Below are 20,766 nucleotides of genomic sequence, written 5' to 3' on the forward strand. Positions count from 1 at the left end.
CGCGTTGCGCGGCCCGGGCCGGAAGTCGGCGGGGTCCCGGGTGTGTGTCTGAGTCTGTCTGTGTCTCCAGGCGGCGCGCGGCCCGGGACGAGCGCTGGGGATTCCCATCTGAGGCGTCACCGCTGTCACTGCCATCACCCACGGAGCCACTTCTAGACGGGAGTAGACCCGGCCCTTCGCCGGGCAGAGAAGATGTTGCCCCTGTCCATCAAGGACGATGAATACAAACCACCCAAGTTCAATCTTTTCGGCAAGATCTCAGGCTGGTTTAGGTGCGGGCTGCTGTGTTTGCGGGAAGGGGGAGTCCGGCAGAAGGGGAGAAGGCCCAGACCTAAGAATGACCCGAGGTCCAGGGAGGGAGCGTCAGGGACACCCTCCTCGTTCGTTGTGAGGAAAGGAGCGTGTGGACTGGGAGGGTCTTGAAAGGGGAATCCAGCCTCCGGGTCCCGGCACCCCTTTGACTTTCCCCGGCTCTTCTCCACTTGTGTCGTGCCCAGGTCTATCCTGTCCGACAAGACGTCTCGGAACCTGTTTTTCTTCCTGTGCCTGAACCTCTCTTTCGCTTTTGTTGAACTACTCTACGGCATCTGGAGCAACTGGTAACCAAAGGGGAAAAGGGTTGGGGCGGAAGCAGGGGGTGGGGGAGACGAAGCACTGTTTGCTTAGTGCCACGTAGCTCCTCACCAGGAGGTGCAGGTCTTGCCTTTGCCACCACCTCTGCTGCTGAGTTGTCTTCTCGCATCCACACCAGCCCGGCATGGTTACATTTCTTAAGATCCGGGACCATCAAGTGCAGCAGTTAAGATTTGAGTCCCGCCTCCTCCTCCTCCCACCGCCCACTCCGTCAAACCACAGTGACAAGTCCCCTCCTCATTCTGACAGATGGAAAGAGTCTTTTGTCTCTAACTACACACCTTAGCTTTGACCACTTTCTTGGAATCGGAAGAAACCCGTTTCCTGCCTCTCTGGGGGGAGTGGCATTTAGATTTCATCCTTAAAATTCTGAGAGGGCATGTCTGATATGTCCGCTTAGTTTATTATTAAGTCTTGAAATGAGGAAGAGGTTTTAACGGAGATATCTGGATAAATATGTTTCATTCTCTTCTCGTAATTTTATGCTGAAACTGTCTCATGATTTTCGTCTGGTCTTGACTGCAGTAGGAAATCCCATATAATTTTCTAAAAGCATTACATATCTTGAGTTGGTGGTTTTGGTGTCATCTTTGGTTATTTTTGGTTTTGACTGCTTTGGGAAGAGGTATATCCAGTGTAACTCTGGAAATGTAGTACTATTACCTAGGTATTTCCTGTTGAGTAACTTAAGGTCTTGTAAAACAGTTCAGCTAACAATAAGATCATCACACTTGTAGGTGTACTGATTTCCTCTTTAAATATCACACTCAGCTGAGAATCTGATAAAATTCTAATTAAGAAGACTTCATCTGGGTCCTTTAAAGTCCATTTTCAGAGAGAATTGCTTATCTTGATCTTTATTGAGACTGAACAATGACATTAGGTGATACCACCAGTTTTTGTGACATGAATACTTTCATATGAAAAGGTAGACTTTTCAATTCAAATAATTCAGTTTCATAAAAAATACTGAAAGAGAATGAAGGTTATTGGTTTAGTCACCACTTGAGTGTAAAAGGCATATTGAAGCATAATAAAATCTCAGTATATGTAGTAACCATTTTTAATACTCTAGGAATCAGATATATGTGTCCTGTAATATTAATACCCTTCAATATAGTGTACATGTTAAAAGCACTGTATTGCCTTAACTTGTATTGAAATAATCATACTTTATTATAAATATACAATATTTATAATGTATTTTGTCCCTCCTAAATTATGCCATATTGTGGCATATGTGCTAACTGTATCAAGACTGTATCTTGCTTTGCCTATGTACAGCTTTACTACAGTTATTTTATATTATAATACATTATATGTCAGTTGCATTGCATAAATTGCCTTCCATAGAATGAATTATGATGTGGAATGTCTTGTTCAAGGGATTCATGTTTGAAGTGCTTAAACCATCTCTTTATGGAAAGTTATGTTTAGTAGTTCTTTTCATCTGCAGAGATCTATTGAGGAAATTACTAAAACCATTGTTTTTCAAGCCATTTGTCAATATTCATCAGTATATAAGGAAAACATTAGTAATGCATGACTTGTTCTGCCCTCGGGTGGCTGACTCTGACTTTTGGCTGCTTCTCCAGTTCACTCTCTTTCATTATGTTGTATTTTACAGATTTACAGTCTAGCTTTGATCTACTGTCTGTCATAACCTAGGTTAATTAGCAGGTATTCATTATAATGTTACCAGGTCCACAATCACTTTTTCCCCAATATTAATTTTTATCAGTTGATTGAGAGTAAAAATATGTTCCTATTGAAGCCTTGGCAGACTTAGAAATTGCTTGAGCCTTTCCATAATCTGGCTTTTTGTCTTATTTAGACACTACAGATTTTGGTGGTGATCAACAGTTTCCTTATAAGACTAGATTATCTCTGTTCCTGAAGGTTCAATTAGATTATAAGTTTCTTGAGTAAATTTCTTATCAAAAAAAATTTCTTACCAAAAAAAATTTTTTTTGGTCATTGTCATTTCTATGTTCCTTTTCATTCTGTAAAAATTAAGTTTCAAGATGTTATGAAGTGTCAAGAATCTTTTGCCATTATGGGATTAAAGGATAGGTTAAAACATACTCTCTCTTCACAAGTAAGAGTTCATAGAAACAGTTGATCTACTTGGAAAAAAATGTTAAATAGTTTTGGTTTTTGTTCAGCACCTTCATTTTAAATAAGAATTATAGTTGATGTATATTTTTAATGGTGAAAATGTACTTTCAATGGAAGAATAACAAAGCTCTTTGTCTATTACTCCCCCATTAAATATCAAGTGCCTTTTACCTTTTACTGGAGTGTTAACTTTTTTAAAGTGGGATCTTTTCTATGTTATTCAGGCACCTTAGTAAATGGCACATAGTATGCTTGATACATGTTTGCTGAATGAAAGAGTGAAGGAATAATGAATATAGGGAGTTAATTTACCTGCAGTAACCATGCTAACTACCCCTGTTGAGTCTGGGAGCAGTGGGGGTGAAGCATTAAATTCCTCCTTTCTCTTATTCTTAGAAGTTAGTAGGAAAATAGTAGAAATACCATTTGTGATATTTCCTTCTAGAGTTCTTTGCCTTCTAGCATTATATTTTCATTTACTTATTTATGTTGAGTAACTAATCACAAAGTAATATAATATGTGTAATAATATGGTTTTGTGCCATCTAGGATTAAGTTCTTTTTCCAGTTATAGAAAAAAGCCAAATTAGTGATTGCTTGAACAAGATAAAACTTGGTTTCAAAGAAGGCTATTAGAGTTTCAGACATCCCTGGCAGCAGAATGTCTAGAATGGAGAGAAAAAGAGGTAAAAAGTGTGTCCAGTGTCTTTTAAGGAGATTTATCTGGATGCTAACACACAGGTTTCACTTAACCTTTCACTGAGGTTTCAGTGGCTGAAGTTGTATCACATGGTCATGCTTAGTTACAAATGTCATCTTTGTTCCAGTCAACCAGGTATTTTGAAGGTCAAGGATTTTTCACTAGGCTCAGGAAATGGGACTAGAGAGACAGAGAAGCCAATCTGACCTCTTCTACAGGTGGAAAAGTGTAGAAGACCCAAGAGTTTTTACTTTCCAGAGTAGAAGAGCCCAGAAGCACCTGTTACCCAAATTTTCCCAGCATACAATGTTTTTTTCCCTAGTATTTTAATAAAGCTTGCTTTTATTTTGTTTTATGCTCTTCTATTTTATCTTTATTTCATGGTTAAAAGATTTAATTTCAGTGATTTTCTACCAAAGCTGTTACAACCATTTTCCCCTTAGACATAGGGGAAACTCATCTAACTCTGTATTAGCAAAGTAAGCATTTGTTCAAGATGTTCTAGGCCATACCAGTTACTGGTATGGTCCTACTTCTGTATAATATGTCATAGGATATGTTTGTCAAGTAATTCCTTGGTAAAGAAAAATGCTTCCATTAGTCAGATACTTTTCTATAGAATTAAAAGTGTTAAATATCTTAGACTTTTGTTGACTTTTCCCTTATCAAAAGACATTACTTACAGATTATGGTGATGACTTTTGCTTTCCTATTCATTTATTTTAATGGAGGTACTGGGGATTGAACCCAGGACCTCATGCATGCTAAGTACAGTGGTCTACCACTGAGCTATACCCTCCTCCCCTGAGAATTTTTTTTTAAAGTAGAGGATTGTATAATGGAATGCAGTGGAGTTGTGGGTTTTTCACTGTAACTCTCATTATACAAACAACAGCTTATACAAATAACAGGATTCTAAGGATTTTCCAGTTTCTTGCTAATTAATTGATATAATGTAGTTTCTTCCATAACTACTTCAGTATGAGTCCCTAAAAGGTAAGAGCCTCCCCTTTTCAACATGATCTGATGCCATTCTTGCCTGTAAAAATTAATAATTTATTAATATCAAATATCCAGTGAGTGGGTGTTCAGATGTCCCTTATTGTCTCATAAATTCTTCTAAAAGTTGGTTTTATAAATCAAAATCCAAACAAGATCTGTAGTGTTTGGTTGATAATGTCTCTTAAATCTCAATTTATAGGTTCTTTCTCCTTTTCCTTGTTTTTGCTTTCAATAGACCTTACATAAAATCCCTTTCAGAAGTTTCTTTTGCCAGATGTTCTGTTAACATTTATTATATTTTGCTTCATTGATCAGGTTTCTTTTTTATATCTAAGAAGTTTTCTGTATTAAAATATCTTCAGAAAGTGGTCACTGAAAAAAAGTTTAAAAATACACTTTAATATTTAGTGTTTAAAGATAGGACCCTAAAACAAGTATGCTGCTTTTGGCAACTAACTTTGCATTATCAAGTTACACTTGGTGTGTAAATCACATAACCTTAAATATTCTGTTATCTTTATTTTCTAAGGAAGTTTATGCCATGTAGTTTAAATGGTAATTTATAATCAGAAACATTTGCTGATATTGAAGATGAGCAGTAAAATTGAACACTCTCCTGATGTATGTTAGGTGAGCAGAGAACTAGAAGTGGGCTTTTTCACGAGTTTGCCTACATAGTTGCAACGAATAATTTTCAAATCATGATACCAGGTTTAAGTGAAAAGGTCTTGTATCACAGTGCTACTTAAATTAAAATCTCATTTTGATGAGGATTAACATTACTGTGCTTTATCTAAACCTTTTTAAAGGGAACTTGGTTGCTGTGATACACAGAAGAGGTTTACCATTTTTTTTTCACTATTAAGGCAGTGTTTTGTGTCTGTTGGATGTGTATAAAATAAATCTGTGGTAACAAAATTGTGGGTATTACCTTGCTAGGGCTGCTCTGACAAAGTATCACAAACTGGTGATTTAAACAACAGAAATGTGTTGTCTTGTAGCTCTGGAGGCCAAAAGTCTGAGATGAAGGTGTTGGCAGGGTTGGTTCTTCCTGAGATCTGTGAGGTCGGTTGCTTTGCTGGCAGTCTTTCGTGTTCCTTGGCTTGTAGAAGCATCACCTGAGTTCTGTCCTCTCTTCACTTGGTGGTCTCCCTGTGTAAGTCTGACTGCCTCCAAACTTCCCCGTTCTGCAAGAACAGCAGGCATACTGGATTTGGGCCCATCTAAATGATTCAGTCTCAACAAATTACATCTGCAGTGACCCTACTTCCAAATAAGGTCACATTCGGAGGTACTGGAGATTAGAACTTCAACCTACAAATTTTGGGGAGGACACAATTCAACCCATAACAGGTTTTACTAAATATATGTGTAGATCAGAAAATCGATATATTTTAAAATTTATATTCATTTAGCATGGATACCTTGCCTTCTTCAACAACTAATTTACCTTTATTTAAAATAAAAGTCATACACAATAAAACTTTCAAATTGAGAAATAAAAATGTTAACAACCATATAGAGAGAGGAAAAAATAAACCTATTAAATACATAGACTAATGTCATTACCAAATTTGACTTTTAAATTTAGTTATAAAATTTCATGAACTCAAGGCAGAATGGTTAAAAATTCTCATTGTCAGGTTTTACTACAACAACAAAATTATATCAGTTTATCAAAATAGAAAGATTGTTTTCTGAAACTAAATTTTAGAAATGACTTACCACATTAGTCCTTTATCAGACTTCACTGTCACAGAACTAGTAGACGGTAGACCTGGGATTTGACCCCAGATACTCTGACTTCAGAAGCAGTGCTTTTAGCCATTTTGATGCTTCTTGTTTTTAAAGATCGAGCTGCTGATATGCATGCTTTGACCTGTCTTAAAGTTCACTGACTTCTTTCCTCAGCTGTGTCCAGTCCTCTGATAAGCCAACTGGAAGAATTCTTCATCTTTGATACCTTATTTTTTGTTTTTAGCATTTCTACTTAATCTTTGTTAAAAAATACATACTTCCCATTTCTCTGCTGAAATTTCTCCTTGATTCATGCATTTCCCCCCAGCTTTTCCATAGATCCTTTAACATATTGATTATAATTATGATAGTTCCAATATCTGGGCCAATATCTTGATCTGGTTCTGTTGACTGCTTTATCTCTTCACAGTGAGTTATTTTTCTTGCTCTTTTTTGTGTTTCTTGAAATTTTTGATCAAAGGCTGGACATTGTGAGTAAAGAATGGTAAATATTGAGGTAATGGTATTTATGACTAGATGCAGGTATGCGTCTTCTGTCAGGCCATTTGTTGGTTAGGCCTTTTGCTTCCAGTATTCTTCATGTGTGTGTGTGTCACGGAAGCTCTCTCTTCTTGCTCATGACAGCCTCCCCTGCCAAGCTGTAGATGGCTGTTGATTGTGTGAGGTTGGTGATGAGGGCAGAGGGGCATTCATTAACTTGACCAAGCCTTAGTCTTAGGCAGGCCCTGTGAGCCTGGGCCTCAGGGGTTGGTTTTTTCCCAACATTTTTACCCACCCTTCCAGGACAACCGAAGTCTATCACATATATGTGGATGGTCTTGGGTGAGAGTGAGTTTCCTGCTCCTTCTTCAGTAATAGCAGAACATCTGCCTTGTGTTGGTGCAGGATCCTGTGCCCAATAGGATTTCCTGCACACCCTCCTTTAGTGGCTTTTTTTTAGCATGTGTAATATGACTCTTTAACATCACAAATAATGTATTTCTTTGTATATCTTGTAAAAACTTTGTAGTGACACACTTCCACTTCCTTCTGTCCTGTGCGCTATTCTTGTCATACATTTCACTTTATATGAGAGGTTAGCATACTTTTTCTGTTGACAGCAGATAGAAAATATTTTAGGCTTTAATGGTCAAAAAGTCTCTGTCACAGTTTCTCCATTCAACTATTGTAGCACAGAAGCAGCCATAGACAATATGTTAACATATGAGCACACTGTGTTTCAATAGAGCTTTATTTACAAAAGTGGATGGTGGTCCTGATTTGGCCTGTGGGCCATAGCTTGCTGACCTCTGCCCTAGAAAGTCAGATATCTTTTAAAAAATATTTTTATTAATATACATATGAGATATAATTCATATACCTTAAAATTCACTGATTTATGGTATACAGTTGAATGGCTTTTAGTATATTCATAGAGTTGTAAAACCATCACAACAACCCATTTTAGAGCATTTTTATTACCCCAAAAAGAAACTTTGCACTGCTAGCCATCACCCTCTAATTCCCTCAACTGATCTGCCCTAATTCAATCACTAATCTTTATGTATGTGCCTATTCTGAACATTTCATATAAATGAAATCATTTGCATATAATCCTTTATAACTGGCTTATTTCCCTTAGCATAATGGTTTCAAGGGTCATCCATGTTCTGCATGTTTCAGTATTTAATTTAGTTTTGTTGCCAAATAATATTTCAGCAGCGTGCGAAGGTTCCCGTTTCTCTATCAACACTTTGTTGGTCTTTTTGATTATAGCCATCCCAGTGGGTGTGAAGTTGTTTCTCACTGTCGTTTTTATTTGCATTTCCCTGCATTGTAATTAGTGATGTTGAGTATCTCTTCATGCGCTCATTGGCCATTTGTGTCTTCTTTGGAGAAATGTCTATTTAGATCCTTTGTTCACTTAAAAAATTGGGTAATTTCTCTTTTTGAAGAGTTTTAAGAATCTTCATATATTCTGGATGTAAGTCCCTGGTTAGATATATGATTGGCGGATATTTTCTCCCACCTGTGCATTATCTTTTTACTTTCTTGATGTTGTACTTTGAAGCACAGAAGTTTTAAAATTTCAGTGATGTCTGTTACTCTTTTCTTTTGTTGCTTGTGCTTTTGCTGTCATATATAAGAACCATTGCCTAATCCAAGACTGTGAATATTTTAGCTTTCATGTTTAGGTCTTTGATCCATTTTTAGGTTAATTTTTGTGTGTGGTATGAAGCAAGGGTCAAAAATCATTTTTTTTGCATATGGATATCCATCTGTATCAGCACCATTTGTTGCAAACACTGTTCTTTCTACCACTGAACTATCTTGACATTCTCGCCAACAAACAGTTGACAATAAATGTGAGAATTTATTTGTGAACTCTAAGTTCTGTTCTGTTGACCTGTATGTTTATTCTTACGTCAGTACCAACATTGTTTTGATTACTATAGCTTTGTAATAAGTTTCAAAATTGGGAAATGTGAGTCCTCTAACTTTGCTTTTCTTTTTAATATTGTTTTGGCTATTCTAGATCCCTTGCTTTTTCATATGAATTTTAAGAGCAGCTTATTAATTTCTCCAAAGAGGTTAGCTGGGATTTTGATAGGGAGTGAGTTGAATCTGCAGATCAGTGAGGGAAATATTGCCATCTTAACAGTATTGTCTTCTGATCCATAAACATGGATATCTTTCCATTTATTTAGGTCGTCTTTAATTTTTTTCAACAATATTTTGTAGTTTCCAGAGTATAGCTTTTGTACTTTTTTTGTTCAATTTATTCCTAAGTATTGTATTTTTTGATGCTATTGTAAATGAAAATTTTTTAAATTTCATTTTTGTTCACCACTACATTATATAGAATATAATTCATCTTGCATCCTGTAACCTTGCCAAGCTCATTTAGTTCTTAATAATTTTAGTAGCGTCCTTAAGATTTTGTATATCCAAGATCATACCATTTGCAAATAGAGATAATTTTACTCCTTCCCTTCCTGTCGGGGGACGTTTTATTTCATCTCCTGCCTAATTGCCCTTGTTACATCCTCCAGTACAATGTAAAATAGAAGTGCTGAGTGGACAATTTTATCTTGTACCTGATCTTAGCGGAAAGCATTCAGTCTTTGGCCATTAATGATGCTGATGTTAGCTGTGGGTTTTTTGTAGGTGCTGTTTATTTGTTCAGGAAGTTCCCTCTACTACAGGTTATTGAGTGTTTTTATCATAGAAGTGTCAGATTTTGTCAAATGCTTTTCTGCGTCTGTTAAGATATCTTGCGGTTTTTGTCCTTTATTCCATTGACATGATGTATTATATTGGTTGATTTTCATATAGTAGACCAACCTTGCCTTGTTGGGAATTACTAATTTAATCTGTTTACTTAAGAATCTTTTTAGATTTTCTTTTGACTCAGTTTTGGTAGATTGTTTCTAGGAATCTGTCTGATTCATCTGAGTTATCTAATTTGTTGGTTTATATTTAGTTGTTACAATCCTTCTTATTTCTGTAAAGTTAGTAGTATTGTCTTACTTTCATTGCTGACTTTAGTAATTTGAGTTCTTTCTCTTTTGTCTTGGTCAGTTTAGTTAAAGTTTGTGAATTTTGATGCTACTTCTAAAGAACCAACTTTTGGCTTGTTGGTTTTTCCTCCTTTTTTCTATTCTCAATGATCTTTTAAAGGTATTAAAAGTTAAAAAAAATATTTTAAATATTTTCCTACATACTTACCATTTTCATCTTCATTTCTTTGTACAGATCTAAGTTTCCATCTGGTATTGTATTTGTACTTGAAGAACTTCTAATTCTTTTAATTCAGATCTGCTGGCAATGAATTCTCTGTTTTCGTTGTCTGAAAAAGTCTATTTTTGCCTTCATTTTTGGAAGATATTTTTCTAGATATAGAATTGTCAGTTGACACTTTTTTTTCCTTTCAATACTTTAAAGACATTGCTTCATTGCATTCTGTCTTGGGTCGTTTCTGGTGCAAAATATGTTTGATAGCATATTTTATCTTTATCGTTTTTATGTCATAGCTATCTTTATCTTTATCATAGATATCTTTGTTTTTCCATATTTGATTTTTTTAACTGTCTTTAAGACTCTCTCTTTCTGTTTGGTGTTCAGCAGTTTGTGAGGTAGGTAGGATTTTTCTCCTGCTTGGACTTCATTGAGCTTCTTGGATATGTGATTTTTTTTTTTTTTTTTTTTTTTTGGAAAACTCCAAGCATTTTCTCTTTAAATAATTTTTCCTCACTATTCTTTCTTCTCCATTATTGAAAATTTAAATATATCTACTTTAGTCTGTCTGATGCTCTGAAAGGTTTTGAATGCCCTGTTCTGTTTGTTGGGTTATTTTTCCCCCATTTCATTTCTTCTTTGTGTTTTACTTTGTATAATTTCTTTTGACCTGGTTCTTTCTGTGTCGTTTCTGCTCAGAATCCCATGTATGTTATTCTTTTATCTTCAATGTTGTAATTTTTTTAAGTTTTTATCATTTCCATTTGATTATTTTATAGTTTCTATCTCTGTGGAAAGTCCCCATTTGTTCATTAATTTTCTCCAGCTTTGTACCACATCTTTTAACGTATCAATCATATTTGTCTTAAAGTCCCTGTAACAGTCTAACCTCTAGGCCTCTTCTGCTTCTGATTCTGTTGACTATTTTAGCTCTTGACGATGGGTCTTGCTGTGTTTTTCCTTCATCTTGTTATGTGCCTTATAAATGTTTATTCAGTGCTGAATATTATATTTAAAAGAGTAATAGAGTCTAATGTTAACAGTATTTATGCCCAGAAATGTGAACACTTTATTTTTATTTTTTTTATTTATTATTATTATTATTATTATTATTATTATTATTATTATTATTATTATTATTATTATTATTATTATTTGGTCAGGTCAGAGGGTTTCAAACCTACCTACCTGGTGAATAGTTGAGCTAGGTTTTTTGTGTTTTGGTATTGCTAGTTAATTCCGAGAAGCCACAGACTTCAAGTGTTTCCAGTGGCTTTTACCACCTTGTGCTTCGGGTGTGAGATTTGGAGTACGGGAGGGTTTTTTCAGTGTTCCTTCTCTCTCAGCTTTCAGCAAGCCCTGCGTACCTGCACCACCAGGGAGCCTGCTCTTGCTCAGCTCTCACTGGTAGATTGTTGTCTTTTACTTTAATCAAGGTTTTGGTTAGGGGGTTAGGGGTTGGGTATTTGGTTCTCCTGTTGCAGCCTCAGTATCAGGCAGACCCTTTATACCTGAGGGTCAGAGTAGGGGTTGTCAATGTCCCTGCCCCTTTTCCCACCTCTCGCTCCAGCCTGAGAAGGAGAGAAGGAGCAAGAGTCCTGCTCCTCTTCCAACAGGAGACCTTTGCTTTGTATCAGTGTAAGATCCTGGGCCCAAGCTGGCTTCAGCCTTGCCCCCAGTAGCAGATGGCTGTTTTTTCTGTCTCTTTCAGTGGCTACTGACCTTTCCTAGTCACCAGAGGGTGGGCAGATTCCTACCCCTCACCCAGCAGCATATGGCTTCGTTTCTACCCCTCTTGCAGTTGCAGTTGGCTTTTCCGTGGGCAAGGGGTGTGAGTGTTTCTCCTTAGATGCTTGAAAATGATCCTTAGTATCTTTCTGTATATCATGTTTAGATGTTGTCTTTTTAGAAGATTAGTTCCTGATGAGTAGAGGCTGAATCTTTTAGATTTTTAGAGAAGGATGACCACTATTTGGTTATTATTATAATATGCCATTGTGTTTATTCTTTTCCAGCTTAGGTTTGATTTCCGACTCCTTTCACATGTTTTTCGATAGCACTGCCATTTTGGCTGGATTGGCAGCGTCTGTTATTTCAAAATGGAGAGATAATGATGCTTTCTCTTATGGGTAAGACTTTTTAAAAATGTTTTAATTAACGTATGAGAAGTACAGAAAAAAAACATAATTCTCAAACTTGATGAATTTCCACAATTGAATACACTAGTATGATTTGAACCCTTGAAACATCCCACCTTTTTTTTTTTTTGCATCTAAGTTCTTTGCATCTTGATTTTACCAAAACTTTTTAGGTGAGATTATTACTAGAAAGGGGAATTTCTCAACTTTTAATGTTTTGTTTTGTTTTTTGGAGAGGAGGAAAAAGAAAAAGTTTTAGTATGTGAAAATGGTCATGTTTCTTTTTCTTTTTTGGGTGATATATTGCTGTTAATTTACTTAAAATCATTATTTATATTACTTATATTTTATATTACTTATTCCCTTCAGCTCTGCTTTTATGTAATATATTTCTCATACTCTTGCTAAATTTGGATAATTAACCCAATATTTGCAGAGTGTTCTTATGCTGAAGGGACTTTATTTAGAACAACTGGCCTCAAGTCTTTGCCTAGTACCCTTAGACGCAGGGCTTGCCTTTTGCCATCTCCAGTTGTGGGGAATAGTGGGGTTTCCATTGTTTGATTTACACTGCCCGAGTGTTTTCCGTTTTTGAGCTCATAGAATATTTTACAATGTCGCTGTAATTATGTGTAAGCAATGCTCAGAACTAATATCTTCTTTCTCTCTCTCTCTCACCCGCTTTCTCTTTCCTGCTCCCCACTCTCACCTGCTTACTTGTTGTCACTTGTCCTCTGTCTTTGCCCCTCCCTCTCCCCTGTGAGAGCTCGCCTGCATTCTCTCCTTTTTCTGCTCTTTCCCGTTTCACTCCATCTCTTGTCCCCATCCTCGTGCACCTCCTCTCCCTTTCCTCCCTCCTGAACTCCCTTCCCTCTTTCTTGTTCTTTCTCTCTAGTTACTTGGGTCTGCGCTCATGACCTTTTTTCTCTCTCTCCCTTCTCCTCCCCCATCCTCTCTTTCTTCCTCCCTCACATCTTTTCTCTTATTCTTCCCTTTTTCCTGCTCTCCCCCTCTATGCTGTGCCACTGTGTCTCTCAGGCTCTTTCTCGCCTTTCCGTCCCAACCTCTTCAGCTGTAGTGTTTTCTCTCCCTTTCCCAGGTGCTCTTTCCTTCTTTCACTGGTTCTCCTTCCCTGAGCGCCCCCTTTCCCGTGCAGGTTCCCTCATTCTCTCCCTCTCCTGTTCACATCCGCCCTTTTACAGGCGCTGTTTCTTGCACCCCTGGTTCTCTCTTCTACCTGTGCTGCCCCACTTCCACTTTCTTTCCAGCTTTGCTTTTGACCTTGAGCACACACTCTGCTTCTTCCACATGCTCTTGTTCTCGTCTGATGTTTTTCAAGGGCCCACTATGAATTGAATACTTTGCTACTTCTAATGATATAAAAAGGAGTAAGTTAGGGTTTCTGCCTTAGAGGAGCTTGTGGTCAGATGGGGAAGCAGTTCTGCAAAAATACCATGATAACTATACATTGATTGTGACAAGTGCTGAAAGAGAGAGAGATGAAATTCTGTGACAGAACTTGCTGTTTGGGGTATAACCAGAGTGATATGGTTACTTGTAAAATTATAAAAAGTGAAACAAAGATACTAATTATATTATTTTTATACTATAGAGCAAGAGATCCTGTTTATCTATAAATCTAAACAGCTTAAAAGCTCAGAAAAGAACCTATTTTATGGCACTGTATAATCAAAAGATTCTTAAGTATATTTTGAATCATTAAAGAAAGATTGTATGTGAAGTTATAATTTTGTGTTGGAAAATTAGTAATTCATACATATTGTATATAAAGATCTAATTAGAATATCTTATTAAACAATCCTTCTGGATAAACTGTAAGTAACTATAAAGATTCTCCTCAGTTCCTTAACTGTTAGGGTATCTATTGTTTTCTGTTTAGAATGCACAGTCTTTTGTTTTCTATTTAGAAGGCACAATCTCCTGGTGTAAGATGGTGTTTAGGAATACCTTTGAACACCTTCAGTACCAGAGCAGGTTTTACTGATTCAACTTTAACTAAAATATATGAGAATAATATTCTTGCCACTTTTTAATTTGTTTATCCTGTCTTCTCTTTATTTGTTTTTGTTTTTGTTTTTTTCCTTTTGAGAAGGGAAAACTTAGGGAATAAAAGCTGATGTAACGTTTGAAACTATTAGTAATTGCTGTAGTAGTAAGTAGCGGCAGTAGTGAATGTACGGGTGCCAGTACATCAAAATGACACTCACTAGGCTAAGCCCAGTGCTGAATCCCCAAACCCCCAGTTATTTAATATGATCACAATAGCAGACTGACTGTAATAGAAGAAACAGTAGGAGGGAGTCTGAGAGGCAGGAAAGACTTTTCAGTCTTTCTTTATGTAAAATCATCTTTGTGTCTTGTCACAGTCCTAGTTTTGAAATAGCAAAGCCAGAATAAAAGTGATACACCTCTGATAGGTAGACAGATGCATACGCACATGCTTATATATGTATGTATGTGTACTTGTATCTTCTTTGCCCTGGCTAAAGAATCCAGATACCATCATACTTAAATAGGCAATAGTACATTCATGGATCATGTTTTAATTCCAACACTCAGTCTGTTCAAGTCTGTGTAGTTAGTCATGTGTAAAAGCAAGTGTGTCTAGTCTAGACTTCACAAGTTTTTCATTTTAACCCTACAGCCAAGTTTAGCAAATATATTACACCTAATTGAATCACTTTAGCCAAACAATTTATCAGAATTTATGGAGCAGCTAAATAGGCTAAGCTTTAGGGACAAAAAGATGCCTGAAAAGCAGTCTTGCCTTTGATCTTGAAATCTAGTGGAACTCAAGGACAAAAGGCTTTCAATCAAGCATTAACTATGGGATTAGAAGGGTGGAATAAAAGAAAAGTGCTTTTTATTTTGGGGGCAGTAACCCTGCTGTTATATTGGATAAATTCCTAAGTGTGGATTATGGAAAGCAGGCTGTGAATTCTTTGAATTTAATGAAAAGAAGTATATGCTTTGACAAATAATATGTTAATTTAATTCACTTATATGTATTAGAAGGTAGAAATATGTATTATTTCCAAGTGTAGAAATATACACTGTACCTCATGGAAAAATAAAATCTTTCCCCAGTGCTTCACATAGGTAGGAGGCAGAAAGCTGCAGAAGTCCATGGAGAAAAAGACAGGTATTTTTAAAATAGTTTAATTAGAATTCTGTGAAACTAGAATTGATTCTAAACATAGGTAATTGAAAAGTTTTTGTTAAATTTATTAATCTTAGAAGAAGAGTTATAGAAATATAAATCTCAAGTTGTCTCTGGGATAATTCAGAAATAATTTTATTTTCCTTCAGGTCAAAGCTCCACTTGCCAAAGAGTTGAAAGCTGAAAGGTACAAAGCAGAAAGCATAAAGAGTTCTTAGAAAAGAAGGAATTAATAAGTTAAAAAAATCCCTTTTTTTCAAGCTCTTTTCTACTTTTTATCTTTGTATCCTTCCTTCTTTGCCTACTTACCTGGTCCTGTTCTTTCTTCTCCAGTGGCAACCTGAAATTTGCATTTCTGTGAAAGGTCTCTCTAAACCTACTTACTGTAAAAAGATCGTTTGATTGGCTTGTAGAAATCTGTATTTTGTGGCATTCTGCGGTTAAACGTAATTCATAATAATTAAATTCACTTCCTCAATTTTATAACATATGTACAATAAAACATATTATACGATAAACGCTTGCACTTTTTTGGCCAGTAATAATCATATAATATAGTTTAGAACCTCTGAATATATGTGAATTGTATGATTTGATTTTTTTAAGGAATAAGTTAATAACGCGGGTGTTTACTTTGCTCTCCTTTAGGTATGTTAGAGCAGAAGTTCTGGCTGGCTTTGTCAATGGCCTGTTTTTGATCTTCACTGCTTTTTTTATTTTCTCTGAAGGAGTTGAGGTATAGTAGATAATAATTAGTCAGTAAATTATGTTTCTGTAATAAAAATGTTTACTAACTAAAGATGCATGTAATAGAGCTACTTTTTACACTAACATTAAGTATTTATTGAGGATGGTCTTGGATTAGATAAAATATTATGTGGTTACAGGAGGAACTTACAAAGTAATTGAAAAAATTTTATGTAAAACTACTTGAAATGGAAAATAATTATATAATAGTGCTTTACAAGCTGTTAATGAAGAATTGACACTATGAAAAGTACAGACACAATGCTGGCAGTGTGGTCCAACGGGAAGAGCACTTAAAATAGAATATGAAGATTTTGCCAGTGAATCTTTAATATTTGGTATATTACAACAAAGAGAAAATTTGAAGATTAATCAACTTAAAATTAATGACAATATTATAAGATTCCAAAGAAGGATGGTTTTAGACCAAATATTCATGCTTTTAAATGTTTGTATTTATCTAAAAATAGCAGCTGTTACATTTTCTGCAGTATGTGAGCATTGGCTTTATTTCTTTTAACCGTTTTGGCAGATAATTTTGGAGTGATTTTAATTCTGAAAATAACTAAAAAGTTTTAAAAATTTCTTTTTGTTTTTACCTGCTGATCCGTCAGGAATTACATCAATGCAATTTGCTTGTATTGTGTGTTTTCTAGAGAGCATTGGCCCCCCCAGATGTACACCATGAGAGACTGCTGCTTGTTTCAATTCTTGGGTTTGTGGTAAACCTAATAGGAATATTTGTTTTCAAGCATGGAGGTCATGGACATTCTCATGGCTCTGGTATGATGGTTAGAACCCTTTGTTTCTTCATTTTCTGGTTTCTTTCATAATTATTCACTTTTGAAAATTGATAATTTTTAAGGTTAAACTCTATATTGATTTTTAATAATGAAAGTAATATGTTAATAGGCTCTTATTAATGTCTTCCTGAACCATCCTTCCCACTTTTCTATGTCCCTCCCTCTTAGTACCTTCTCAGGGTTACAGATACTGTCGGTTTGGTGTGTGGGTATCTTCCAGACCTCTGTAGCGCAACGGTTTAGTGTGATACCATTTATATGAAATAAACAAACATCAAAAACCACAATACAAATCTAGTAACTCAAATATTATAGTATACGGGTATATGAAATGTATTATACAGTCTGTCTTTGAGAACCTTCTGCCTAGTATCCATCAAATGTACCTTCTCTTGTTAACAGACACATAAAACTCCATGGTGTGGGTTGCCATGGTTTATTTAACCAGTCTTCTTTGGACACATGTCGTTTCCATTGTTTCGCTCTTTCATATGAAGCTTCTCCTTGGGAACACATGCAAGTGTTTCTTCGAACTGTCCTGTCCTCTACAGTAGCCATTAATTACATGTGACTATTTAAGTTTAAATTATGGTTAATTGAATTTAATAAAAATTCAGTTCCTCAATTACAATAATGACATTTCAAGTGCTCAGTAGCCACATAGGGCTACCATATTGGTCAGCAAATATAGATTTCCATCATCACAGGAAGTTCTTTAAATTGCAGCGAGCTGGAATATGAGTAAAGTTGCTGAAACACAGGATATGTAGTTTTTAGTTTCAGTAGAGGTTAGCAGTTTTCCCTCCAAATGACTCATTCACATTTACCCCAGCAAAAAATGCAAGTACCAATATTCCCTCGCCCATATCAAAACATAATATTATGGGTTTCAAACCATTCTGCTGATATTTTAACAAAAATGGTACCACAGTTTATTTAGTATTTCTTTGACTGGTAGTGAGGTTGAAAATCTTTGTATGTTTTTAGGCTGCTCAGATTTTTTCCTCTTCTGGAATTGTCCTTTTTTCTTTTTTTCCTGTTTTTCTGTTGTCTTATTGTTAATCCATTTATATAAGCATTTTAAAATATATTTTGTATATTAAGTCTTTGTTTTATGTGTTGCGAATATCTTTCTCCAGTCTATTGTTTGTCTTGAAACTTTTACATAGAGGTTTTTAATTTGGATATAGTCTAGTTTTTCTGTCTTACATATTTTATGTTATGTTTTCTGCTTTGTTTAAGGAATTTCCCATCCCTGAATTATAAACAAATTCTCTTATAATTTAATACTGTGAAAATTTTGGTTTTATGGTTTGTTTCCCATGTACTTTGGTCCTTCATCTGTATGTAATTCATTTTTGTGATGGGGTGAGTTAGGACTTTTTTTTTCTCAGTGTGTAAAAGCAGTTTTCCAAGCACCATTTATTAATCTGCTCTTTACCTCATTAATATGAAAGTACACTTTTACCCTGTATTAAAGTGCCTTATGTATCAGATCTGGCCTGTTTATCTTTGGCTGCCCCACTGTCACACTGGAATAATTGCTATAAATTTTATGTTTTAATATCTGGTTGGGTTAGTCCCATTCTCTCTCTCTCTCTCTCTTTTTTTTTACCCCAAAGTTTTTGGACCTATCTTGCTCATTTGGTATTTTTCATCAGCTAGTCAAGTTTTATAAAAAATCTTTTTGGGATTTTGATTGGGAATGCATCATCTTTTGTTTAATTGTGGAAGCTGACATGTTAAATTTTATACCCTTTATTAAATTGTCTTAGATACTTTAATAAAGATCTTTATATTTTTCATTTAGTTCATTTTTAGGTAGTTGAGAGTTTTTCTTACTATTGAGAATGAAAGCTGTTATTCCTGCTTGTCTTAATTGTATAACGAGGACCTCTAGCACAATGTTGAAGAATGCTACTTAAGTTTTACCACTGGGTCTGATGGTCTGTTTCTGATAAAACCACTTTATCAAGTTAAGGATATTCTTTTCTTCCTGCATCTATTGAAGTAATCATGTTTTTTTTCCCCTGCTTTATTTAGTTTAAAATTAGTAATTACATTGATAGATTTTTCTCATGAGGAACCATCTTTAAATTTAAGAGGTTAAAATTTAGGTTTGTAGTCCATTTTGAGTCAATTTTTGTGTATGGTATGAGGTATGGGTCCAGTATCATTTTCTTGTGTATAAATACCTGGTTGTCTCAACAGTATTTGTTGAAAAAGATTTATTTTTCCCAATGAATTGTCTTGGCAGTCTTCTCAACAATCAGTTGACCATGAATGAGAGAGTCTGTTTCTGGACTCTCAATTTTGTTTCATGGATCTATATGTCTTCCTTATACCAGTACCATGCAGTCTTGATTAATGCAGCTTTGAGGTAGATTTTGAAATCAGAATATGTGAATTGTCCAACTTTATTCTTTTTTAAAGTTGTTTTGGCTATTCTGGGTCCCTTCTTGCATTTCCATATAAATTTTAGAATCAGTTTGTCAATTTCTACAAAAAAAAAGGCATCTGAGATTTTGATAGGAATTGTATTGAATTTGCAGATCAATTTGGGAATTACTGTCATCTTAACAATGTCAAGTCTCCTGATCCATGAACATGAGATACCTTTCCATTTATTTTTAGCGTCTTTAGTTTCTTGCAACAATGTTTTGTAGTTGTTAGTGTACATGTCTTACACTTCTTTTATTACTCTTAGGGCTTTTTTTTTTTTTTTGGCTACCATTACAAGAGGGATTGTTTTCTTAATTTCATTTTTGGATTGCTAATTGCTAGTATATAGGGATACAGCTCATTTTTGTATATTGAACTTGTGTCCTGCCATGTTGCTGAAATTGTTCATTATTCTAATAGGTTTTTAGTGGGTTCCTTAGAATTTTTGAAATACAAACATGCCATATTTTATTGCACTTTGCAGCTTTCACGTATTTTACAAATTGAAGGTTTGTGGCAGCCTTGCCTTGAACTAGTCTGTTGGTGCCATTTTCCCAGTAGCATTGCTCACTTTGTGTCTCTGTGTCACATTTTGGTAATTCTTGCAATATATCAAACTTTTCCATTATTATTATGTCTATTATGATAATCTCTGGTTAGTGATCTTTGACTACTATGACTTGCTGAAGGTGCAGATGAATGCCAATCAAAATGCCTTTTTTTTTTCCCCTGCCTGATTGCCCTGGTCCGATCCTTAATAGTTAAATAGAAATGGTGAGAGTGGACATTCTTTTCTTTTTCCTGATTTGAAGGTGAAAGTATTCAATCTTTCTTCATTAGATATGAAATTAGCTGTGTTAGCTGTAGGTTTTCCACAAATGCCCTTTATCAGATTGAGGCAGTTTTTTTCTATTCCTAGTTTACTGGGTGTTTTCATCATGAAAGGGTACTGGATTTTATTAATGACATTTTCTTCTTCATTTTTAAGATGATTAGTTGGGTTTTATCCTTTATTCTATTTATCTTTATTCTGTTAATATGGTGTATTACATTGCTTGATTTTCAGACATTAAATTACCTTTGCATTCTTAGGATAAATCCCATTTGGCCATGGCCATAATCCTTTTGATATATTGCTGGATTTGGTTTGCTACTATTTTGTTGAAGACTTTTGTGTCTTTATTCTTAAGGGATATAGTTTTGTAGTTTTCTTTTGATGTCTTTGGCTGATGTTGGTATTAGGGTTATACTGGCCTTATATAACGAGCTGGGAAATGTTCCCTTCTCTTCTATCTTTTTAGGGGCATAATAGTGGAAGAATTTTTGAAGTACTGGTACTTTTTAAATATTTGGCGGAATTCACTAGTGAAGCCTGGGCTTTTCTTTTTTGGAAGTTTTAAAATTATTAATTCAATTTTTTTGCTTTTTATAGATCTGTTCTGACTTATATTTCCTCTTGAATCAGTTTCAGCAGTTTGTACATTTCTAAAAATTTGTCCATTTCATCTAAATGACTTACGATTGTTT

The 20,766-nt window shown here is 35.3% G+C and overlaps 1 protein-coding gene and 1 non-coding gene across 4 annotated transcripts in view; one reads left to right on the plus strand and one right to left on the minus strand.

The window, feature by feature from the left end:
- Positions 1-6: 6 nt before the first annotated feature.
- SLC30A7 (solute carrier family 30 member 7) overlaps positions 7-20,766 on the plus strand; it is a 72,726-nt gene continuing 51,966 nt past the window's right edge. For all 3 annotated transcript variants that reach the window (XR_010382206.1, XM_010975121.3, XM_064488765.1), the window contains exons 1-5: positions 7-272; positions 498-599; positions 11,944-12,057; positions 15,896-15,983; positions 16,651-16,777. Coding sequence is in view for 2 of the 3 variants with exons in the window: in XM_010975121.3 (XP_010973423.1) it covers positions 193-272; positions 498-599; positions 11,944-12,057; positions 15,896-15,983; positions 16,651-16,777 (511 nt within the window). In the remaining variant the exon portion in view is untranslated. The remainder of the gene's footprint in view (positions 273-497; positions 600-11,943; positions 12,058-15,895; positions 15,984-16,650; positions 16,778-20,766) is intronic.
- On the minus strand, positions 4,178-4,251 carry TRNAL-UAG (transfer RNA leucine (anticodon UAG)). The gene has a single exon. It is a non-coding gene; the product is annotated as a tRNA-Leu (tRNA).

This window comes from Camelus dromedarius, chromosome 9, assembly GCF_036321535.1.
Source record: "Camelus dromedarius isolate mCamDro1 chromosome 9, mCamDro1.pat, whole genome shotgun sequence".
Lineage (NCBI taxonomy): Eukaryota > Metazoa > Chordata > Mammalia > Artiodactyla > Camelidae > Camelus > Camelus dromedarius.